Here is a 26,488-nt window from a genome sequence, read left to right as displayed (position 1 = left end):
GGAAGCAGTTTCATCAGTCTTTTGGAACAAAACTACAGTTTAGTACAGCTTATCATCCTCAGACAGACGGTCAATCTGAGCGTACTATTCAATCATTAGAGGATATGTTGAGAGCTTGTGTAATTGATTTTGGTTTGGGCTAGGACAAATACTTACCCTTGATAGAGTTTGCTTATAATAACAGCTATCATGCTAGTATTGGTATGCCTCCCTATGAAGCATTATATGGCAGGAAATGCAGGTAACCAATCGATTGGGAAGAAGTTGGAGAAAAGAAGGTTGAAAACTTAATACTAGTGCAAGCTACAGTTGAGAAGATAAAGATAATTAGAGAACATATGAAGGTGGCACAAAGTAGACAGAAAAGTTATGCTGACAATAGAAGGCGTGATTTGGAGTTTCAGGTTGGAGATAAAGTGTTCTTAAGAGTTTCACCTTGGAAGGGCGTGTTTCGCTTTGGAAAGAAAGGAAAATTAAGTCCTAGGTATATAAGACCTTATGAGATTCTTGGACGAGTGGGGCCTGTAGCTTATAGAGTAGCTTTACCCCCTGATTTAGCACAAATTCATAATGTGTTCCACGTGTCAGTACTAAGGAAATATATATCAGATCCTTCACATGTGATTCATTATGAACCAGTTCAGCTACAGCAAAATTTATCATATGAAGAGCAGCCTGTGAAGGTCCTTGCTAGAAGAGATAAAGTACTAAGAATAAAAGTTATACCCTTAGTAAAAATCCTGTGGAGGAACCATGCAGTAGAAGAGGCTTCTTGGGAACGTGAAGATGAGATACGATCAAAATATCCAGAATTGTTTAGAGGTATGTAAATTTCGAGGTCGAAAATTTTATAAGGGGGGAAAGAAAATGTAATAACCATGCAGTGGCAACAGAGCTGGGCGCCACGCGCCCCAAGCGCTGGCCCGGCCATCTTGGCCGAGCCACCTGGCGCGGTGGGCCCCCGCCGCCGCCGTAGCCTCCCTCCCCACCGCCTCTCTCTCTCCCTTTTCTTCCTCTCTCTCTCTCTCTCTTTCTCTCTCTCTTTTTCTCTTTCGAGCTCTCTCTGACCTTTCTCTCTTTCTCTCTCTCAAACACTCTCTCTCTCTTTACCCGCTACCGCCGCCACCTCCTCTAGCTCCGGTGAGCCTCCCTCTCTCTCTCTCCCTCCCTCCCTCTCTCTCTCTCTACCTCTCTCTCTCTATTTCTCTTTTTCTCCTTGTCGGTTTCCTCTCGGAACCGCCGGAGGATTGAGCTGTCGGCGAGAGGCCGGCCGCTGAGTGGCCACCAGCGGCCGCACCCCTCCCCCATGGCCTAACCCTCTTTTTCCTTCTTCTTTCTTCTTCTTCTTCTTCTTCTTCTTCTTCTTCTTCTTCTCTTTCTTCTTCCTCTCCTCCTCTTCCTTCTTCCCTTCTCTCCTCTATCTGCATCGTGCAAGTGGTGCTGGGCTCGGCCCAGCGCCTTGCTGTGCATGGTGCTGGGCTGAGCCCAGCACTATATGCATTTCTATATTTTTGTTTTGTTTTCTCTCTCTCTTCTCTTTCTATATATATATATATATGCACAATTAGTTTAGCTTAGTTAATTTAATGTGATTAAGTTATACAAATTAAATATAATTATATCATAGTTAGTATATAGTTCCAATTATACCATGTTTAGCAAAATGCCTGCAATATAAATTACTATTTTAATCCTAAGAAATTTTTAGGGTTATGTACGTATATTCTTACGTAATTAATTGCAGTAACTTAATTTTTATTTTCTTAATTATCAAAGAGAATAATAGACAGATAAAATATATTCTAAATACACAAATAAATAATATAATTATGATTAATAAATAACAAAAACAAATATAGAAATGAAGAGTACATAATTATAATAAGAAACTATTCTTTTGTCTGGTTAGTTTTAATTAATAGAAAGACTAACATATTTGTTATAAATAATTTCAGATCCCAACCCCCCTATTCAAGATTCCGTGGACTTAGTTATCGAGGCGTGATCGTTATCGTAGTAGCGTGAACGAGTGGTGGTTTGGTATTTGCAGTGGGGTGAGTAGTCTTATCCCCTAGATCCCTTTCTCAAATTAGGTTATATTATATATTATGTACATGCATGTTTTGGCTTCCAACATGATTATATGACTTTATATAGAGATGATTTTAGTCAAGCATATTTTATCATGCATTCGATTAGACTGATCTGGGATATGAGTACATTGGTGATATATAGAGATGATTGGAGATGATTATACTATTCTAATTTTATACCGAGATGATCACTAGCATGAGTATGCATGTGTTAGATACATTGTTTGAGTTTGCATTACGTCATTTTGCTCTTAATTCCTATCCCACCTAAATTCCTGTTATGCATTGACTTGTTATCGTACTTGATATATGCATATGATCTGTCATTTAGAAGGAAAGCGTGAAATGTGATTGATAGGATAGTTGATAGAAAGTTAGGGCATGCCTGGAGATGATTGATCGCTCGACATAGTCGCGATCCTGTTGGCCTTACGTCTGAGGTCGTTAGTCAGTGTGCGCAGCAGACATTCGGACACATGCCATTCGCCAGGGCATATGTGGCAAGTTATCCTCACGAGGTTTCTATCGACTATGTGGGTGCCCGGTTTGAATGGATGTTGATACCCTAGCGGGTGGCGGGGTATGGTTATATTAGAGATACTCTTGCAGGTGGCGGAGTATGCTCTGAGCCTTTGGACATGATGTTGAGACCGGGTACCGGGTATTGACTGTGCACAGTGGTCTAGTATGATGATATTATACCGAGATGTCGGTGATGATCGTGATGTTGAGAAACGCATATGATTTCATTATTATCTGGCATACCTAATTATTGAGTGGTCAATATACATCACATATGATTGCATTTGATATCATAGCATTGTCATGGTCGGCATGCGTCATATATCATATTTGAGGGAGAGTTATGATGATCATACGACGTGGTGACCTCTTTATTCATGGTCGAGGATTATGTATTCTTATCAGTTATGACATATTATCTACTTTTCATTTATGTAGTATTGAGGACACATTCATTTACTCATTCATGACATGATACTCTTTCTGATTCATATTATCCAGTACTTGATTTACTCTCTGTTTGGTATCACTAATAAGGAGTAAGGTCTATTCACTGAGCCTTTAGCTCATGACTCTCTTGTTTTCTCTTTTCCAAAAACCCAGGTGAACGAGAGGAGTAGGATACTCACTTAGAGGTCTTGCCGGTGAGTGAGAAGTAGAGTGTAGTTAGTGTTGTATGCCAGATGAGTTATCTTATCTGATGTAATAGTTGACATCCTCCAAAGTGTATTTGTATCCTTGTCTTATATTTTAGCAGGTGACTTTGTACTTGTATAATTATGTATATACCTCTGTCGTGTATATGTAGTTGTGAAAAGCTCTTAATGATGTGTTGTGGCCTATGTAGGGCCCATGTAGGGTTATTTGTATGCTGTTGACAGTTAGACTTGAGTTATTCTTAATTTAGATATTGTGGATAAAATTTTGATGTGGCTACAGGTTTATTTGATTGTCTGTAACAAACCGATTGGTCCGTTGCTATGCATGTGCCGTGTGGGCTCGTGCTATGCACGTGTTTAGAGTCTGGGCGTCACAGTCGTGCTGCAATCTCCGCCTGCCGCCCCTGCTCTTTCTCCGGTTGCCGCAACCGTCTGCCGCCGTGCCTCCGTCCTTGTATCTGCTTGCCATGGTGCCTCCATCCCCTTCCCTGTCTCCGCCTGCCCTCCTCTCCTCTCTTTGCTGCGTTCACTCTCCTCCAACCGCCTCTCCGTCCCTAGCCGCACCGACCACCTCGTCTTCCTTGGCAAATTCGGAGCTCGCGCCATGGGAGCCAGCTCCTAGAGCCTTGCCTCCACCGCTGCTGCTTTGTCAACACCAACATTGAAGCTTGAGACAATTTGAATTTATTTTTACTAAATTTTCCTACAATATTGTAAATTATGCTGGATTTGTATAAATTTATGATAGTTTATCTCTGTGGGTGATGTATTACGCCGATTAACTCTAAACGGGTTAAATGGATGTAAATTTAAATGGGTTGTATTTACGGGTTAAACGGGTGGTTAAATGAGTTGAATAAAAAATATAATATATTTATTAAACGGGTTAAATAGGTTATATAAAAAAATATAATTTATTTATTAAATGGGTTATACGGGTCGTGTCGTGTTACCCGTTTAATAAATGGGTTGTGTTCGTGTTTAGAAAAATTGACCCATTTATTAAACGGGTCGTGTTCGTGTTAGTACTATCTTAACCCGACCGGAATCTGACTCGACCCGAACCCGGCTAACTCGACTCAATTGCCACCCCTACGTAAGGTGATGGGTTGGCAAGTTACCGCTAGAGTCTACCCTCATTTTGGGGGGTGTTCGTGTGGTTTGGTGTGAGTGTTGTTTTATGTGGCTTACGGTCGTGGCTTTGTATGAGTCTGAGTTGAAGATTTTGAAACACCCACTTCCAAATACACGTGTCTGTTATGTGGATAGAACCTACGTGATTTTCATGTGACCTGTTAGTTAATATTTGTACATAATGTATAGGATAAAATCTAATATTTTTATAAATAAAAATAAGCTAAATAAAGTTTAAATTACTACAGGTCACAATAAGCTTAAAAATACATATCCATACACTTCATTAAGATAAATGTCTGTGTACAGGCTATAATTTGTTTAACTTATTTGACAATACGAAAAGAATTAGAAAAATATAATAAGATCTTCACCATCTCCTCCATATAGTTGGGCCATTTACTAATCTGAAAAGTGTTTTCACGAAAAGGTGGTGAGCATAAAGCCCAACAAAATATACATCTCTATAATTTAAAAATAAGATAAGGAAGGATGTCACATGGTATATATGTATGCCAACATGATCATAGTAATATGTCCACGCTACATATTCATATCATTAAGCTGTCAAATCATTTATATTGTTATGAACCGAGCGTGAGCTTCCCGATCTAGATTGAATGCAGGAAAGCAGCCCGCATAGTCGGAGGAAAATAATCAGTAGATATTCTATCATATATGGAAAATTACGAAACTAGGAGTGCTCGATTTGTAACTTCCTTATCTACGTTTTTGGTATTTAAGCCCCTTGCATATTCTGACTGCAACTAAGACAAAAATACATAAAAGTGAGGGTGATGGTGGGAGTGACGGATGGTGGTGATGATGAGGTGAGGGACGATAGTGGTGATGGGGTGGATGGATAGTGGTGTTAAGGGGATAAGGATGAGGGGGGAGAAGAAGTGATCGAGATCCCAAGGAGAAGGGAGAACTCGATAGACAAGGGATATTAGAAGATCACCGACATCGAGATGGCGCACGGCTTGGGCTTAAACTAAAGGGAAGAAAGATTAGGGTAGAGAGGAAGGAAACGGATAGAAATCAATATTCATTCCTCCTATTTTTGGTTGCCATTAACACCTTAAAAGGCTAACCAAACAATCCAAAAAAGATAAATAATAACCCTAGAAACAAAGAATTCTCACTAATTGCATTCGAACGGGGTCGAGCGCGTTTGAACGCGGATTCCGCGTTCTCTACCGATGCGAACGTATACAGGCGTTCGAATGGGGTCTATGTGCTCAAACACACAAATTGCATTATCTGTCGATGCGAATGCCTAAAGGCATTCGTGAGGGGCATTCAAACGCGACATACAAAATCCTTATTTTCTGAAAGAAACAATTAAAACACAATAAGAGTAGACTCCCATAGGGTGTATCTATGCTCGAGACGACTCGGTAGGGTCCGAATCACATCATATATCAAGTTCACACTAAGCCACAGCCATAATTATCATAATCAGAAATGCTCAAATAATCCATGAATAACTATGAAGTACTAAATTAGATATAATTATGCTGAACAGTGAATAAACGTCTACTTATGTATGATATAAATGCGATGAACTCATATGTAAAACATCACTTCAATATTATATTATTCCTAGACTACATAGAATTTACTTGCCTTTCATCACTTCCAAGTTAATCAACTCCAACTGCTCCACAAATCATCCTCGCATAATAATGAATCTTCTTCGATAATGTAAATAAAATACATAAGCACAAGGCTACCTAAATTAATCAATCAATTAATCTAAATAGCTATTACAGGTTTTGAGGTATGTTCACCTAAGAATCCTTACATTATTAATCAGGTAGAGTTGATATATTAATTTTGACAGTATGATACACTATTAAAGGTTATTAAATATAATTTTCATCATGATCACTATTCCTCTAATAATTGTTGATTGAAAGTAAATTAAAATAGACTAGATTTAATTAACTTGCTTTAAAGCATGTTTAATATGATTATCATTTATTAATATTGATTTGTAATAATTTTTATAACTAATCAAAACTACCCTCAAAAAATTGATTAATAATTGAGATTCAAATTGACAAAGATAATTAAATAAAATGAGTAAATTATACTAAAAAAAATTAAAGATCAACTAATCTATTTGGCTAGCCCAATGCCCAAAGTAATGGGTTAGGCTATAACTAACTCAGAGGTTGAGCCCGAAGACCAAACTAGCTAAAATTGCCACCTGGGCTGGGCTACAACCCAACCCTACAAGAGATATGGGCTGGGCCACAGCCAAACCCACATTAGAATTGGATTGGGCCACAACCCAACCTACCAAAGAATTGGGTTGGGTCATAGTCCAACCCACAACTGGGAGTGGGTTGCCTGCAGCCCAACCCAACTAAACCCGTGCTTGGCTGCCGATGAACACCATCGCCGACAACCGACCAACACATGCCTGGCCCCTTCTCTTAGGTTGGGGGAGTGTGCATAGCCCGCAGTCAGCCAGGGTGGCCGGCGACGAGGGGGAAAGCTCCTCCATGCCGGCGGCCATAGAGTTGGCCTACACCATTGCTCGGGCAATGAGGGCCCCGAAGCAATGTGCCATTAGTTTCCCCTTATGGAGGAGAAGCTTCTCGAATAGCCAAGGAGAGGGGAAACCAGCGGCGATGGCCGAAAAGTATGGCTCAAAGCCGACGAGAGGAGGCTACCACGTGTAGCCTCCACCAAGGAATGGAATGGCCCACCAAGGGCATCACCGACAAGAGGGTGGTGAGAGGGAACAATTGGGGCAAGTGGCGGGAGGCACGAGGACATCGGCCGGCTGGATTTTGGGCAAAACTGAGAGGAAAGAAAAATTGGAGAAAAGCATTAAATTCTTTATTAAACCCAAATTACTTATACCTAGTTGAAGAGGAGAAGGGAGGGAGGAGGAGGATGACATGCGATGGAGCACATACCCCTCGTGTGCATTATTTTATTATTATTATTTTTTAAACTATTATGGGATGTTACGTATTTGATTGTCTAAAAAGATATATATCTTGTTGTATAGTGTTGATATGGCATATGGGCGAAGCTTGAGTTTGAGGACATGATAGTCCGAATTGATGCATGTTATGTTGTAAATTGTTAATGTGTGTGTGCATTAGATGAATATGATAAATTGTGGTATTGATGCATTGATTTTGATCATGATGTGAGTGTTCATATTTATTTATTATTGCATTATTATTTACGCTACTTTTAGACCGTAGAAGTGTTCACTTGTTGTGCTTTATGATCACCACATTTTAGTGGAAATATTTTCATATTAGTAGATGAGCCAGAGTTCGTGAAGGAGGTGGTGAAGAATTGTCGTTCATTTCTCTTAATTATTTATTCTTCTATATTAAGGTAGATGACTTGTAGCTTCTACGTGGGCAATTGTATTTGTCTATAAATATGTATTTTGTGGCTTATTATAATATTAAGTTTGAGGCATAATCTATTTCAATACATAAAATATAAAAGAGCATTTTTTTTATTCAAAAACTCCACTTATCTCATCAAAATGTAGTTGAAAAAGAAATAGTGAAATTGGCTTACCATGCAAAACAATTAAAAATCGACCTGACAATAATAACAAAAAACACTGAATTTTTGTCGCAAATTATCCATGTGTTTTAGGTTCACGAAATTGCCGCCTAAAACAGCACTAAAATATAGAATAGTATTACGTTGTTGTTAGAAGATATTTTTTTCTTATTAGAAGGTATCCTTAGCTTTTAGAATGTATTGTCTTTCCACTGAAAGCTACTCTGCTTTTATTATAAAGTATTTATTATACTGGATAGATCAGCGAGTATATGAGGTAGTAGTACAAATGTGGTCGGATTACCCTTCACGAAATCCACCACATTAGAGTCTCAGCAAACTCTTATTCACTTGGAATCCATCAAGAGAATTAGAGGGAAAAACAAGAATATATTTGTTTAATAACTCAAAATAACACAAAGATTGATAGTTGTTTAATAACTATGCAGGACTCCAGACTTGCATATTGCCCATTCCCACTAACTAATACATAAGAAAATTACTTTCTTCTATGTTCTCATGATGACAACATAAAATTTTAAAAGTCTTATCATAGATATCATCAAAATGTAGTTTGAAAAATAAATAGTGAAATTTGCTTACCATGCAACGAGACTAAGAATCGACCTGACCGCCACTAATAATAAAACAAAACACTGAATTTTTATTGCATTTAGATTTATAAATTGCCGCCTAACAAAAAAACTAAACATATAGAATAGTGTATATATATCACCAAATAAAAGGTATTATGCTATTGTTAGACGATATTTTAGTTTTATTAGAAGGTCTTCTAGAGCTTTTAGAACGTATTACAGTGCTATTGGAACTTTAGAAGCTATTTTAAATACTCGATAAATGTAGCACAAATGCGGACAGATAAATAGAAAGGAAAACAAGAAGATATTTGTTTAATAATTCAAAAAACAATGCAAAGATAGGTTGCTTAATAACTCAAAATATGTTGCTTTCATTAGATAATGCATTAATTTTCCACCCCATGCATGAGTTTAAAGACATAGTATTGCTCATTCCTACTAACTTAACATAAGTCCCTAAGGAGAATTACTAATCTTTATCTATTTGCATCATGATAACATAAAATTTTAAAACTCTATTATAGATATCATCGTCATGTCTCCCACTTACTCACCACCCAAATTGCATGGATCGCCGAAGAGTCACAATTATAAAATAAATTAAAGGATGGTCATATATGCAAACACTGTAATAACTTCTATATGCATGGTTATTGGGCTTAGACACTCGGCTGTTAATTTGGTGATTAGAAGATATTTCACTATTGGTTATAAAAATTTTAGGTTGCTTTTGGTTTGAGACTAAGCTTCAAAGTTAATTAGTTGATCGTATTTCTTAGTCTTAATTTAAATACTTTAAATTAGGCTAATAAAATATTATATTTGGTTGTGGAATAAGCTGTGTAATTATCACTTTTGATGTGATGTGAAAATTTAAAAAATAAATATTAGTAATGTATAAAACAATTGATTTTGATAATATAAAATTAATAAAATAAAATGCCATTTAACATAATGTTACTGCTTTTAATTTTTCTTTTTTCAGTTATAAGCTCACGTGTAAGGCTATACTATTTTTACTAATATTTTTTTAAAATTTTTTAAGAAGTTTTGTATATTCCAAACTTTATTAAAATAAAGTGAGTTATTGTGGGTTTAAACAAGCCCATACCCACTCTACAATTTATTGTAGACTTAATAAGTTAAAAAAAAATTTACAGGAAAATATATTTATTTTAGATGGAAATTAGAATACAGGGGTATAATTAGTACTTGGATATGACATAAAAAATTAAAAAAATATTTAATTTTGTAGGAAATTGAGTATGTGTCGTACAAATAGTACCAAAAATTTATTGAATGTATAAAATATAAATGCAAGTAAGTCATTTTAAACCCATATTAAACCTATAAATAAATTATATAAAATAATAACCTTTTTATTTTTTCAGTAGTGTTTTTTCTAGAGTTATTTTTTCACTAGCTATAGTGAAAGATAAGATCTTTTATAATAAAAAAATAATTTTTGACAAAGAGAGTAGAGGGAGGGGAGGGAGAGAAAGAAGTCGTGTGGATTAGTGTGGCGGATGACCATGGGATTGTGAATGGTAGGTTAGGGTGGCTCATGAGGAGAGGTGCCCTACCTCATGAGGGGAGGTGCCCTACCACATGACGGGAGGTATAGATTAGGATTTGGTAGCTTACTAAGATTTCTAAGGTTAAGATTTATTCCTAGAAAAGAAAAAGCAATCTAACACTTACATTTAAAGGTAAAAGTAAGATAATAAAATTAACTTAACTTGATATTTATTCCACGATGATAAATAGTCCATGACCAGTCTTATTATAAGAGTAAATTCAAAGCAATCTAATGATCGTGATGGCGGCGGTCTGCGATGGCGGAACAGATATGGCAGCACTGAGTGGCGGTGGGCAGCTAGTACAACCTTTCCGAAGGCCTGGATTGAGTCATAGAGGGAAGTTTGCATCTCCTTCAAGTTCTCTTTCAAATTAGTCAAAAATTCTTTGAATATCGCCTTTGCTTAAGTCGATGGCTCTTCCACAGGATTGACTAGTGGTGGTGGTGTTGGAGGAGCAACAATGGGGATGGAGATGATTTCTAGCTCATACATAGGTGCTCATTCCTCGTTCATCTTCCTTGATCTCATGTTTACCATTAGCTGAGGAACAATCTATCTGATACCGTTATTACAAACAAGATCTGGAATGATCCATTTGTAGAAAAGTTATGAAATTTTTATGGGTAGTAGTCTTATAAGTCACATATCTAATGACTTTAGAATGAAGAAATTTTGAAATCGAGATGAAAAGATATTGATAAAATAGTGGAGGAAGGTCAAAATAAGGCAAAAACGGTTTATCCGATGTTGTGGCGGTCGTCGGAGGATGGCAGATGGCCGTGGGTTAGTGGAGGACGGCCGTGTGGTAGGGTGGCTCATAAGAGGAGGTGTGGATTAGGGTTTGATAGCTTGGTAGGATTTCTAAGGTTAAGATCTACTTATAGGAAAGTGAAAGTAATCTAATGGGTACAGTTAAAGCTACAAGCAAGATAATAAAATTAACTTAAGTTGATATTCATTCCATGATGATAAATAACTCACGACCACTCATATTTATAGGAGTAGAGTCACAGAGGGTTGCATCCAATTCACCCTATTGAGCTTACATACATAGATTATTTGCTTTAATTTAAATCTAGTAGCAATAAACAAAAGCAACCAACTAAACTCGACTCTTTGGTTAGATCATAAAAGTCCACCATGCTTCTGATACCTTGTCCTCAAGGTGACTAGTACGTGAGATGGATCTTCTAACTCACATCCTACTCGTGGACTATAGCTCGCATCGTACTCAAGTTGCATGCACGTTTGAGTCAATCAACTAACGCAAGCCCATCGAGTTGTTCCACCAGTCATCCTTGAGCTCGTACTCATGCCAAGAGTCTTGCTCACAGGTCCAAAACTAGGTCGCACAAGGTGGTCGAGTTGAGTTGTAAAAATGTAGCCTACCTCAATATAGGTGCACTTTATCTCCTCCACTCACTTTCTCTAAACCTAACCCTAAGGCTAAAAATGTGTTTCGACCTAAGGGTGCCACCACAAGCTGTTGTAGCCACGGTGGTAGCTGAGCAGGGTCCCCGGCCAGTGGTAGTCAGCATCCGACAGGTTGTGATGTTGGAGGAAGAAAATCTAGCTCAGGTTTGGTTTGCTAAAAGGGCGGCCATGGCGCATTGCCGGTAGTCCCGCTAGCCCTAGGTAGTTGCGATTGGTACCCAGGGCCCTAGTAGGCGAAGCCTTGGTGGTGAAGTAGCCCCAAGAAGCCATGACAACATGGTATGGCTAAGGCACAACGAAAGGAAAGGTGCCCATCGAGTTCGGCCACTTGACGATTGTTGGTGGCTACGACAGCCACTATTGGCTCAAAGTTGGGCAAAAGAAGCTAGTCACAGTCGTCAATGGTCATGGAAGCGTCGAACTTGAGGCCAGTAGCCAAGGTTTTGCTATAGCATGAAAGGTTATCGGCAACGATCTTTTAGCTGACGCTGGTGTGAACGAAGACCATGGCTCAAGTGTGGAGGTCCCGAGGGAGAGATTGGAGGTGGTGGTTTGGATCGAGAGGGCTTGGATCACTGTTAGTGAAAAACTTGGGTTTCGAGCATAGCTTTTCACTGCATGTGGAGAAGATGACTTTGGGGCCATCGCTGGGGCTACTCTCCAACATCACTACTATGATGAGGAAGGTCCGCATAGCTGGCAGTGGCTCAATCATGGTCGGAAGAGGGGTTTTGGCTACGATTTGGGGCTTCTCTCCATCTCCCTCATTGGTTGAAGATAATGGTCATGATGGAGGCGGTTCTACGATGGACGACAGATGTGGTGGCGTCGGGTGGTAGTCGGCAGCTAGTAGAGCCTATGCCAAGTCCTAGATCGAGTCCTTGATGAAAGTTTGCATCACTTTTTAAGTTCTTTTACAAAAACGGTTTATCCGATATTGTGGCGGTTATCAAAGGGTAGCGGATGGCCACGGGATGGTGGAGGATAGTCGTAGGGTAGGGTCCCTCATGAGAGAAGGTGCAGATTAGGGTTTGATAGCTTAATAGGGTTTCTAAGTTAAGTAGGAAAGCGAAAGCAATCTAATGAGTATGGTTAAAGATAAAAATAAGATAATAAAGTTAACTTTACTCGATATTCATTTCATAATGATAAATAATTGGTCGGATCCAATTCGCTCTATTTGGCTTAGTACATGGATTTGCTGCTCTAATTCAAATCTAAAAGTAATAAGCAAAAGTAACCAACTAAACTCGACTTGACTTAACCCAACTGATTCGACCCCCATGGTCGGATCGTAACATTTTTGAAAAAGAAATAGTGAACATGCATTGTAATTTTATTGCTTACCTTGCATATAATGACCTCATTACTAATACCGTAAAAAGCATTGTAATTTTATTGCAAATCACCCACTAATTAATTCTAAATGAAAAAGACGTTTTAGATTTATTTTTTTTGTTAAAACTAACTATTATTAAGCATTAAAAAATTTTTTGAAACTGCAATAAAGTTAAATGTCACAAATGGAAGTTGAGAGGACACATTTAATTTAGACCAAATTACAAGAAGTAAAATATCTTTTTCCCAAAAAAAAGGAAACTTTATCAATAACCCATCCGTCTGATTGCTTTAAAAAGATAACTTGTTTCAGAGGGAGATGGCGAGGAAGGACCGAAGGAGGGCTACACAGTTTTTGTCTGCTATTTTAATTTTGATGCAGTCGAGAAGTCTTAAAATTTAGTTCTATAATTTCATAAGTTACATATCTCTAGCTCTTCTATTGCAGCTACGCATCCACAGATGGCGACAAACGGTAGCTCAAGTGCTACTCGCAGCCATAAGCGTCTCCAGTTCTTCAAGGTGTTGCTTCCCGAATCAATGGAAAAACTGGTAGAAATCTCTCTCTATCTCAATACTATTTGTTATTTGGATTTGATGGCCTAATAAGCTATGATTAACTTTTGTCTCTTGCAGCGAATACCACCTAATTTTGCAGTGCATCTTTTGAACAACAATATCTTTGATGGTCGAGAGGCTACCATCTTAAGTCCCCTCGGCAAGTTTTGGCATGTCGAGCTCATTCGAGATGGATCACAAGTTTTCTTCGGCAGGGGTTGGAACAAATTTTTGAAGGCTTATGATCTACTTGTTGGTTACATGTTAGTGCTTCGCTACGAAGGGAATTTGGTATTCACCATCAAGGTGTTCGACCTCAGTGCATGCTGCAAAGACTTCTCTGATCCCATTGCCACGAGAGACCAAGTTAGCCATGGTAAAATTTACAAAATTGAATGATCTTTTGAGTTACAATCTCATTTTTGTGGTATTTGATTTACTGAGCATGGAAATGTTACTGTGTAGACGAAGAGCAGAGGAACATGCCATCATCAAACACGAAGAAAAAGAACGAGGTTACTTCGGCAGAGAAGATTTCTGCCTGTTCAAAGCCCTCTCTACCTCATTTTCAGAGGACAATTCAACCTTATACCTTCACTAAACATTTTATAGTGAGTGCTTCATTAACTAAAATTAATTCCCTCTAATAGTTGATATTAGACTAACAATGTCTATAAACTTTTGTACCAATGCAGAGCGTTCCAAAAAGGTTTTGCTCATCAGCTGGTCTTTCGACAAAGCGAGAGATTATACTGAGGAATTCACAGCAAAGATCATGGCCTGTGAACCTTGGCATCAGCAGTCGTTACAACTTCCTGGGAAAGGGGTGGGCAGAGTTGTGTGCAGAGAACAACATAAAAGAAGGAGACAGATGCTTCTTTGAGCTTGTAGAAGAGAATGTAGTGCAATTCCGGGTGCTTGACAATTAAGTATTAGTATGCAATCCTCTCTCTTATCTTGGTCATGTGTAATAGCACTTGAACAGTTGAGCCCTATATTCATAGGTTGAATCATATCCGTTTCAACTCTGTTTTGTATCCCAAAAGTATAAGATATGGATTGCAACTTTCCTAATTAAAGATTTCATATTCCAGCACGGATAGAAATTACAGAAAAAATTAAATCTTGATATGAATATGGAAATATGAATTTGATTGATACCGACTCAAATACTAAATCAGATGGATTCTGATATTTAATATTCCACATATATATATGTGTTGAAACCACCAATAATTAGATTGTCAAACTTTCTAACTCTCCGGAGAAATATAGTTATAACTTGTTTAGCTCTTTCATCTTTCATAAATAATACTCCACTGCAAATTATGGATTCAAGTAGGTATTTGATTATCCATTTATTTGTAAATATATAAGATATGAATTTATATTACATATCCTCAAACTTCGAACTCTTACAATGATCAAACTTCAAATAATGTTAGGTTCACTCATTTATATTATCTATATTCTACGTTTGTAAGATTCGATCCATATCTTATATATACATAAATCCGAGCTACATCAAATGGAACATGAGTGACCTGTCTTGCTCGTGTTTATATATCCAAGCTCAAATTTTGGCTCATTTACTAAATGAGCCAGTTGTTCATAAACAGTGAGCTAATTTGACAGCTCTACCCGTGCCATTTTGTGCACAAAATTATTCTTTCTTTCAACAATACTATTTTGGTACGGAGTTGTGGGGCAAAAATTTCATGTTTAATTTCTTTAGAATCGTAAAACAATATATAATTTTTATTCTCAAACACTACCATGATAGAATTGAATATTAATGAGGTTTCTGGACTTTAATTTCTATAACCTCAAATCGAATTTCTCATACAGGAAAGCAGCCCTAGTAATAGCATTAATCTTTTTATGTAACGCTCTAATTTACTTTCCTATCCGATAGGGCCACCAACTTATATTAGTCCTTATGATTGACATATCCAAATCTTTGGTGCTAAGATCTGTATCTTCCAAAGTAATATTATTATTATATTTTAGTTGAATATATGCATCAAATTCATAACAATCATTAGAGTTCTAATTCCACAATGGCATTTTTCTTGAGTTATCTACCATAAGACAACTTTTTGTCAACTTACTATAACGCCCTTGCCCGACATAGGCATGTGTACGCCCACGTGCCCACACGACACACGCGACGCACACGATAGGACGGGCGGGGCCCGTTAATATTCCTGTGCACATATAATCATGATATCATCAAATAAAATCTGCTAACCTATCCATGATTACATAATCCATCACGAAATAAATCATATTAATAACCAAATAAACCTATTAACATAAGAATATCAAAGTCCACAATAATATACACCACTACATAATCTGGCAAGACCCACACAAGCTGAACCCTAAACAATACAATTTCGCCAACCACGTTCGAACGCATCGAGTTCGCTCTTCTTTGGATTTGCGAACGCGATGCAGGCATTCGAACGTACGATCGAAAGCGCCTGTTTCCCACGTCTCTAGATTTGCAAACGCGATGCAGGCATTCACAATGCGTTCGAACGGGGCGTTCGAATGCAGAATGCCCACTCTCAAACCACGTTCACAATCGCGTTCACAACCGCGTTTGAACGCACTCCACCCGCATTCGAGCGCGACTTACAGAAAATTTATTTTCTTAGAAATTAAACATTAAAACAAGAAACAAAGACACTCCTAAAGTGAATCCATGCTCAAGAGGACATCGGTGAAGTTCGAATCGTATCAATCTACCATGCTTCCACAACCTTGTCCTCAAGGTTTGAAATTTGGAAAGCGATCCATGATATCTGACTCTAGCTCCCATGTAGACTCGTTAGTAGGTTTGCCCAACCACTCGATCAACATTTTAGTGTCCAATCTGGATCCATGGCGTCTTCTACTACGGCCTATGACTCGGACCGGTTTAGTGGGGCCATTTTCCTCCATTGGTTCGAGTAAGGCCGAACCCACCACATGGTTAGGCCCGATCTGGGCCTTCAATGCTGATACATGGAAGACGGATGTATCCTGGTTCTTTTAGGTAGGTCCAACCGGTAAGCTACTAGACTAATTCGTTGTAGCACTCGGTACAAACCAAAGTCTTGTGACCCAACTTCTGGTTCAAAATTGGCCTCAATGTGGATTGCTGGTACAGTTGAGCTAGAACAAACACCAATTGATCCACCTCAAACTCTCGCTCACGCCGGCCTTTGTCATGAGTCTACTTCATGCGATTTTGGGCTGTTGCTAGGTGCATCTTGAGCCGTCTCAAGGTTTCATCTCGATCAGCAAGTTCCAAGTCAAGATCGGTCCTATCCATTGCCGCGAGTCTATCGTAGGCACGCAAGACAGGGAGAGTGCGCCCATAAACTGCCTCAAAGGGGGTCATGCTGATGCTAGAGTAATGAGCGGTATTGTTTGACCACTTGGCCTAGGGAAGGAATTTGTCCCAATCCTTTGGTCGGTCCGCCACAAAGCATCGCAGGTATTGCTCTAGTCCGTGATTCACTACCTCGGTTTGGCCATCCGTCTCGGGGTGATAACCTAAACTAAGGTTGATTTAAGTCCGTTGCAATATGAAGAACTCGGACCAAAACTCGCTGATGAAGATGCGATCCTGGTCTAACACGATCGTCCTAGGCATCCCATGCAAGCGCGCCACTTCTGAACAAAAATTTCAGCAACCCTTTTCGCTGAAAACCGGTGAGACAATGCTATGAAATGAGCATATTTGCTCAGTCTATCCACTACAACGAACACCACCGATTGTCCTCGAACCTCCGACAGCCCCGCGATGAAGTCCATGAAGATATCCTCCCAAATACGCTCCGGTATAGGCACTGGTTGCAACAGCCCGTTGGGCTTGAGTGCCTCCGATTTGAGTCGTTAGCAGATTTGACATTCACGCACATACTTCTTCACATTCATCTTCATCGCTGTTCATGTACAATTTTGGGCCAGTCGCTTGTAGGTACGTAATACCTCTTCATGACCTGCTATAGGAGTATCATGGAAGTGTGCTATCAATAATCTCCGTAGCTCTTCGTTCCAGGGTACCTTGATCTGCCCGCGCTCTAGTACTAACCCATCGCACTCCTCGTGCTCGGGGTGGCTTGAGGGGTTCTCTCTCAACTCCTCCATGAGTCAGACCAGATCACTATCCTCTGCGCTGGCTCTCCGCAAATTTGAGAAGAAAGGAAAGGTGGGTGCGGAGAAAGAGACGAGCTCACTTGCATCCCCTACGCTTGGAAGTTCATTCAACTGTTGATTTCCATCCAGCAACACTCTCTGGTCATTCCTCCAAAATGTCATGGAGAGGTTTGTAAAGTCAAATGTCATAGGCCCCAAGCTTCAAAGCCATTGAGTCTCCAAAATAATGTCAGCACCTCGCAAGGCCAACGGATAAAGGTCAAATGTGAAAGTTTGGCCTTGCACCTTCAATTTCACACCTCCACAAATAAAATCCGCTCGCAATGTGGTGCCATCTCCAATCGTCACGTCGAACCCTTTCGTGGGTTCCGACTCGAGCCCAATCTTCCTAAGGAGCCTCTTATCAATGAAATTGTAGGTGGACCCAGTGTCAATCAAGATTTTCACTATGGTTTTCTTGACTACACCATTCACGCGCAAGGTCTTTGGCGTAGTTGTCCCCGAATAGGCGTGGAGGGAGATTTAGGCTATCATGTTCTCCACGAGTTGCTCCTCGGCTTCTTCTCCTTGATGTCTAGCCACACTTTCATTTTCAGCTACAAACTCATCTGCAGCCTCCTCCAATCCGTCGATTAGCATCACCGATCCCATCGGTTTAGCGCAGCGATGCCCGGGTACAAACTTCTCATCACAATGAAAGCATAGGCCTTTTGGTCCTTCGTTTCTCCACTTGAGCAGGTGTGAGTGCTCGTCCCGGACCTCTATGTGTGTACTTCACATCTTGGGATGGCTTCAAGGGCGCTCAAGGAGGTACCACTGCAGCAGCAATTCTTGGTACTCCGGCAATATTTCCTGCCGCTATGGTTGGTTGAGCTTGATTACGGCTTCCTTGGCTCGTCCAACTCTATTTCAGGTGTAACTTCATGGCACTATGTTTGTCTTCCATAAGCACCGCATCTTCGAAGGCCTTCTTTAAAGTTCTAGGCCTTAAAGCCTTCACATCGACTTGTATGTCTCTCTGCAGCCCGGAGATGAAGGTGTTGCGAAGTTGCTGATCCATCCATGGTGGATGACATCAGCTACTTATCCTCTCAAATTCTTCTTGGTATGCCCCAATCGTAGTCTTTTGCACCATCTTTGAGAAGAGAGCATGAAAGTCTTCATATCCCGACGCTCCAAATCCCCGTGTGATATCAGCACAAAATTCAACCCAAGTATTGATAGCCTCATTGGCATTGGCTGCTTGAAATCAATGAAGCGCCGCATCCTCAAGGTGGAAGCTCGCAAGCATCACCTTGTATTCTTCCATCGTACCTTGGTATGCGAAGAATTGCTCTGCCCTATACAACCAATCGATCGGATTGCCACCTTTGAACTTGGGGAATTCGAGACGCATGTTTTGTCCATGTATACCATTGTCTCGTTCCAGATCATGTCCAAGTCCTGGTCTAACCAGAGGAGGATGCACCATGAAGGGTTGATGATCCCTCATTTAGTTTTGATTAACTCGCCATGGTTCCGGATCGTATTGACCCGCCCATGGATCTTGATCTCCAAGGTGGTCTCCATAGTGGTTCGCTCGTCAGATGGGTTCACCTGCAACTGGGCCTGGTGTAACCATCCTTGCTTGTCTCTGCCCATAGGGTGGTGGCAGCAGTGGCTCCTGTAGTTGCAAAGGCTGAACCGGTGGCGGTGGGTTCATGGGTGTGGACTCGCGTCGTAGGGTCAATGGTGCGTTCCCGTTCGCCATGTCTTCCCTTGTCGCCCGCAATTCCCGCATCATCTCCATTATCATCTGGTTGTTGATGGCCATTTGTTCGAATAGAGACCCCAACACGGCTTGAACACTAGGTTCTTTCATATTCCGATTAGATCGGCTGGTTCCGCGGGTGGAAGTCCTCGCAACTATTTCCCCCCTCCTCTATTGGGAGAATGAATCTCTTCTTCATCTTCTCGCCGTGTAGCCATGGCTCTGGTGGTCATCATAGAAAGCGCTTGTCTGAGGAACGGTAGCTCTGATACTAACTTGATATGATCTCCCCTTAGGCTAAGGTTCGATCGCTTCGAATTCTCTGATCTGAACTGGATCTGGTATGGAATTTTGAAATAAGATATCGAAAGATGCTGGCCTTAGATGCATGAAATTTGGATATATTGTAGCCCCAGAAAAGAGCTTTCCAACAAAGCAATTTTCAGGAGAATCGGATGTGGGGATCTCAAGATATCATCTGATTAGTGGACAAATGTCAGGGTGGTCTGTTTAGGATCCATGGATGGAGGCACGAGATCCTAGGATGATGGTGGTTGGAGGTGGACCGGCTTTTGTGGGCTGGCACCGGTGAAAAGTGGTGATGGAAAGGTTATGGTTGATGGAAGGGTTAGGGCAAGTGTTGGATAGATTAGAAGAAGGGGAAGGAGAGGGCCACCCCTAAGGGTCTAAGGTGATTGGCCGATTGAGGGAGGTTAGAAGCGGCGTCGCCGAGGATTGAGAGAACGAGAGCGAAGAAGACGAAGGAGGCAAGGCAAAACTCAATTATTCAATAATAATCTTTTGGTTGCAATCCACATCCCTTTTAGAGGCTAACCCAAACAACTCAAAATGAACCCTAAACAATACAATTTTGCCGACCGCGTTCGAATGCGCCCGATCACATTTGAACGCGCCCGACCGCGTTCGAACGCACCGAGTTCGCTATCGAACGCGCTCGACCGCGTTCGAACGCACCGAGTTCGCTATCGAACGCGCCTGTTTCCCACTTCTCTAGATTTGCGAATGCGATGCAAGCATTCACAGTGCGTTCGAATGGGGCGTTCGGACGCACAATGCACACTCTCACAACCATGTTCACAACCGCGTTCGAACGCACTCCACCCGCGTTCGAACGTGACTTACAAAAAACTTATTTTCTTAGAAATTAAACATTAAAATAAGAAACAAAGACACTCCTAAAGTGAATCCATGCTCGAGACGACATCGGTGAAGTCCGAATCGTATCAAATAATATCTGGCTAAACTCAGATTTCTCCCAATGATAATCATCAACACACATGTCCACCTCTATTTATAGGAGTAAAATTCCTAGCGGATCAGATCCACATGCGAATTATATAATTTATTTAAAATTAAAAATAATAAGATAAAGCTAAGTAACTAACTTGACTTGACTTGACTTGACTTGACTTAACCCATGTGGTCGGATCATAACACAATCTCTTCAATTCTGGCCTCTAAACCTGAAATCCTTTCACACTAGTACCAAAGCCCAAGAAGATGCCATTCTTAGCTCTATGATCTAATTTGCTCTCCCTAACATGGTAGTATGTAAGACAACCAAAAATATGTAAGGAATTATAATCTAAAATGTGTTTGTCAGACTATACCTCCGATGAGCTCTTCCTATTATTTGTCAAACTATAGCCTCAGCCCAAAACTCCTTACCGAATTAGCATTGGACAACATACATCACACGTTCTCCAATAAGGTATGGTTTAGACGCTTAGTTACGCTATTTTATTGAGGCATTTATCTAACAATGAAGTGTCGTTCAATTTCATCTGTTTTGTATAACTTCATAAAAGGATTCGATGTGTATTCGCCTCAACTATTTGATTTGAGCTTCTTGATCTTCTTGCTAGTTTGATTTTCAATCATCTTTTTTTTTTAATTATGAAATATTTTCAACACTTGATGCTTATAATGCATATACAAAGGTCACAAACCAATGCTTTACGCCCAAGGAAGCCTTCTAAATAAGTTCCCAAACATTTGCATATCCAAGATATCTTTAGTTTGATGCACTCTAATATCAAACTTGACTCTTGTTTGCTCATCCAAAACATAGTGTTTGCAAACTTCCAATTTGAGATTTTTCATACCCTTCAACAATCCTTAATTTGATAAGTCTTGCAATGCTTTATCTCCCGGCTACCCCAACCTCATATGCCATAATCTAGTAGTGTTAGCCGCATCAACTGAATTGCTTGAAATTGCGGCTACACTACCGATATCTATAGAGTCATGCAAAAATATAGATTTCTTCTTCTTATACCCTTCATCATAACTAGGGCTCCCAAAGAAATCTTCAATACTCCACCTCTCAAAGTAATGATGAAGCCCTTTAATTCTAAGACACCAAGAGAAATGAGATTCTTCTTCAATTCTGATATGTACTAGACTTCAGTTAGCTCTTTCATAGATTTATTATGTAGCTTTAGGCGGATGGTGCCAATGTCCTTAGCTCTACACAAGCTATCATTGCTCATGAATACAAATCCACCTGAGATTTTATCAAAAGTGAAAAATAAATTCCGGTTGTGATATATATGGTATGTGCACCCAAAATTCAATATCCACTCATACGTGTCACAAGCAAGAGGCGAGCTCTATCAAGACATTCTCTGAATTCTTATCACCTGAATGCGTCATATTTGCCTTTGAATGTGTCATATTTGTCTTAATTTCTTATCCTTGTTCTTCAATATGGGACAATTCTTCTTCCAATGTCCTTAGTTTCTGCATAAGAGCATTGGTCTTTTATAATTATTTTTCTGTTTGAAGATGTACCCCTTGACTTTGAGAAAGATTTACCTCACTTTACAAATTTTCTATTCTTCAATCTTACCCTCACCGTTAAAGCATTGTAACACCCATCACCAAACACATGCCCCTCACATAGATAGAATCCACACGATTATCAATGGACTTGCTAGTCAATGTTTTAATATAATATACAAGCAAAAAGTTCACATTTTCACCCATCACCAAACACATGCCCTTCACATAGATAGAATCTATGTGATTATCATGTGACCTAATATTCAATATAATATACAAGTGAAAAGCTCACATTTTTATAAATAACTCAGACAAGGAAGCTCATAACACTAAGGCCACAACAAGCCCTTAAGTCAGTGCACGTGCTGGGCACGTGCGCACCTATTTTCTTTCTTTTTTTTGTTGATGGATGTTATAACACTCCCACCAAAAAAAAATTTTGACCTCGAAATTAAAAGATGAAACACAATAAGTGTAAGATTGATCGACAAATCTAAAAATAAAGGTCTTAACTAACTTGTCAAGATTAATTATCGATTAGGAGGAACATTGATGACAAAATTAAATATATCAAGAACTTACTCTTATACTATAGATGACTACAAAGATACATCACGTAATAAGATTCTTTGAAATAAAATCAAAACTGAAAGTTGCCCACAAGTGATCATTATAGTGCGCCCTAGCATGGGATACTATACCACCAATCCTTAGACTAACTTTGGAAGTTAGATCCAACTCAAACTCTGCTAACTGAGCATACCTTATCATTAACTAGAGATAAAATCTATTGGTCCAGACTACTAAACCAACTAGACACCACAAGGAATCATAGTCACTCGTTATCAACCAGAACTAAAAGTCAAAGTCATCAAACTCATTCTGACAAGATCAAAATATACTCTTCTCTCTTAGATTGAAGTAATCCAATAATTGGAAACCTTTATTTCCACTTTCCCCATTTACTTTGATCTATAGGTCTACCAACAACATCAATTTACTTCCAACACGACCGCAATAATTTAAATCTTCTAAACACTACCTACTAAACTTTCTACAAAACACACGCTAAAAATCAAAAGACAAACTTACATTATGATAGGACCAACAACGAACACTTAGCTCACAGAGTCTCACTACACCCAAGGTAAGGTCTCGCATAAATCATCCCTCATATCATTTCTAAATTCTCATTTTCCATCTAATAATACTCTAATAAGCTAAGTAATCTCAAAATTAACAATCTAAACGAAACAATTTTCTAATAAGATTTTCATGACTACTACCATTAGTCATTAGCCACACTGAGATCGTAAGGTAACTCTTTTTTTACCACTAACAAATTGAATATTCACTTGCAACCACACAATTCCCAAATAAGTAAACCTTTAAAAGGAAGATACACTCCCTGATATTATTCTTCGTTCACCCCATGACTAATTTTACTAATTACAATAAATTTTATTTTGTTTATTTATTTATCATTTTTTAATTTAATTACTCAGTCCAAACATAGTCACTCATCATTCATCCACCAATAAAGATTCGAACCTCATTAATCAATAACTTTTCTATTAATGATTATTGACTCAGAAATGGCATTGGATAATACCCACGTCACGCTGCTTTCAATTATTAAATAACTTTATAATCATCTAATCCAAGGTATAATTAAGCAACAAGAAGCGATCTCCATTAACCTTATTAGCTAATAAAACAAACATAATTTCAATTAAGAAAAGGCAATAACTATAAGTTTGAATCGAGCTCTCCCATAATTTATTTTGCAGAAGTTCTAACATCTCAAATATTTAAATACAATAAATGCCAACCAATGATTGAATTGTCCTTGTAACCAATCAATATTTTAGCATCATGATGTAATAATTAGAAATTTCATTTAAGGTAACAATCAAAAATTTAGATACTCAGAGAAAGTTAGTATCATTCATCAATCCGAATTAACCATGAGTTAGCTCTCACTTGCCGGTAGATTTTAACTTAATACTAGTCATACAACTCTCTAAGTTTCATAATTTATAAACTGAAGCTTTTCAACATCACTCAAAATTATCCAAGCAGGCATTACAAAATTAACTTCTCTAACATTCTTATCATTAAACAAAAATTGATATAATCTCAAGTATCATTTAGACATTACTAAAACCCAATCAAAACTTTAGAAAACAATGGTGGTGAACACACACCCACTAGGGACTAGCTAGTTGGTACTCTGGAAAGGCCCTACACAAATGCGACCTCCAACTAAACATTAATAACTCACTGTCAAATCACCCTTCCAACCTTAAACACCCTAACCGACAGCTAATCAAGCTCTGGTAACTTAATGCACACACTTAGTCACTTGTCATAAAAGTCAATTCGTAAAAATACAATACACTCTTTTTTTCTAAGGAAAAGAAAGAGAAAAAGGGAAATAAAATAAAATAAAACAAAGCAACTTTAAGAAAAACATCGCCAAAACAAATATGGTGCTCCATGAAATATCAGATAAGTGACAACAGTGCTAGCAATCAGTCAACCACCTAATGTTCCACTATAACTGATTTGTCTCACAAACAAAATAATTTCCAATAACTCAATAATTGATATACTCACTATGCCTCTAATCAAAACAATCCAGGCAGAAAGACATAATTACAGGTCAAAGGCATGTAGTTGTAATTGCAATAACAACTCTATCATCAATGACTCATAAATTTGGCTCCAAATCTAGTCAATGAACCAACAACTCACTACACTAATCACGAGGTGATTTAGATCCACTTACTATAGAATACATGCGATGTGGGTAGGGTCCACGCTTTATTAAGGAAAATCAAAATGGTAATACATAAGAAGGTCGGCAAAAGCAATTATCATTAACTCCTACATGAATCACGACACATGAACCACAAAAATGCAATTATTCAACTTTTACTTTCTAACTCGGTTACACATATGACTTCATAATGCTAAAGATAATTACTAGTCAACTTACCCTATTTAAACTAGCAACAACACATTACTTATTTACCAACACAATTTATAAGTTCTTACTCAATCAATTTATGAATTTATTATTATTATTATTATTATTATTATTATTATTATTATTTTATCAAAAACCTAGATGTCGCTAATGTCAAATGCATTCATCCATACGCAATCTCTAAGTTTTCCTACACGTCACCCGTATGGATAATATTTTGGAAAGCTTGCCGAATTATTTGGTAAAACCTGGGCTTTGAAACCATGTTATAACACCCGCCACCAAACACATGCCAAGGGGGAGCTTAGACGCAAGAGGCGGCCGACGGTGAGACTCGCCCTCGCCAAGGTCGCTGGCCAGAGCGAGGGGCTGCCCGATGGTTCCGGCCGCGAGGGCTCCAAAGGATGCCACCATAAGCATCCTCATGAATAGGGGAATGGAAGCTCATCAGACCGGCGCGTCAAGGCACAAAGCCACCGGCCAGCTGAATCACAGCAAGATCGAGAGGAAGGCACATCAAAGGAAAAACTCAAAATTAATTAATTAATTATATATCAAACTTACCTGGAGAATGAGGGAGCTCCGACACTACGATCCACGAGGTTGGTGGCTTCTGCGACACTCCGATGCAGTGGTAAGAAGAAAGAGGGAGAGTGAGTTGTGTGCGAGGAGAAGGAAAAAAGAAAAAAGAAAAAGAAAAGAGGGAGAACCAGAAGAAGAAAAGAGAGAGGGGGAAGAAAGGAAAGGGGCGCACGTGCCTCGCATATTTTGCAAATTCGCAAGTAGTTTATTGAAGGAGTTCAAATGCTTAGCCGTACGTGTTCTAATCTTGTATTAAGACCTAAAAAACTTCTTAAAATAGAATCAGTTTTCAAAGCTCTTAGTATTAAATTTGTCCTCAAGTTTTTTGCACAAGTTCTTTGCTGAATTTTCCTTCATCACAAGGTACGTTTGATCATTTGCTAAACAAAACTGAATGGTGATACATGCTTGCAAATTCATCTTCTCCCATTCTTTATCTAATTCTTCTTCGAGTTTCTCTTCCAAGGTGATGTCCAATTTTTATTAGAACAAGATATCCATTACTTCACATTGCCACATTCTAAAGTTATTGGTGCCATCAAATTTTTCTAATTCAAGTTTTGCATTTGAGAAAATTTTCCTCAATTTGAATGATTTCGACATTTTTGCAAATTTTCCAAATCCACACTATTCTAAAATCTAATAGCCTAGGTTTGAAATCTTGAAGCTGTAATACCAATTTATTGTGCTAAATGCCAAATGAGTGATAAAAGTGGAGGCAAAACCTTCAGCCCCAAATAT

General features: G+C 38.9%; 1 protein-coding gene across 1 annotated transcript; it reads left to right on the top strand.

The window, feature by feature from the left end:
* The first annotated feature begins 13,217 nt into the window (after positions 1-13,217).
* On the top strand, positions 13,218-14,491 carry LOC140794036 (putative B3 domain-containing protein Os04g0347400). Its single transcript, XM_073145845.1, has 5 exons — positions 13,218-13,265; positions 13,357-13,460; positions 13,545-13,842; positions 13,932-14,077; positions 14,162-14,491. The coding sequence occupies exons 2-5, from the start codon at positions 13,371-13,373 to the stop codon at positions 14,393-14,395; spliced, it is 768 nt and encodes a 255-aa protein (XP_073001946.1). The 5' UTR covers positions 13,218-13,265; positions 13,357-13,370; the 3' UTR covers positions 14,396-14,491.
* Positions 14,492-26,488: the final 11,997 nt, after the last annotated feature.

The sequence above is a fragment of the Typha latifolia genome, chromosome 8 (assembly GCF_019914945.1).
Source record: "Typha latifolia isolate L0001 chromosome 8, TyphaL0001v2, whole genome shotgun sequence".
In the NCBI taxonomy this organism is placed as follows: domain Eukaryota; kingdom Viridiplantae; phylum Streptophyta; class Magnoliopsida; order Poales; family Typhaceae; genus Typha; species Typha latifolia.
The sequence above is the reverse complement of the archived record's forward strand: the minus strand, read 5'-3'. Positions and strand labels throughout refer to the sequence as shown.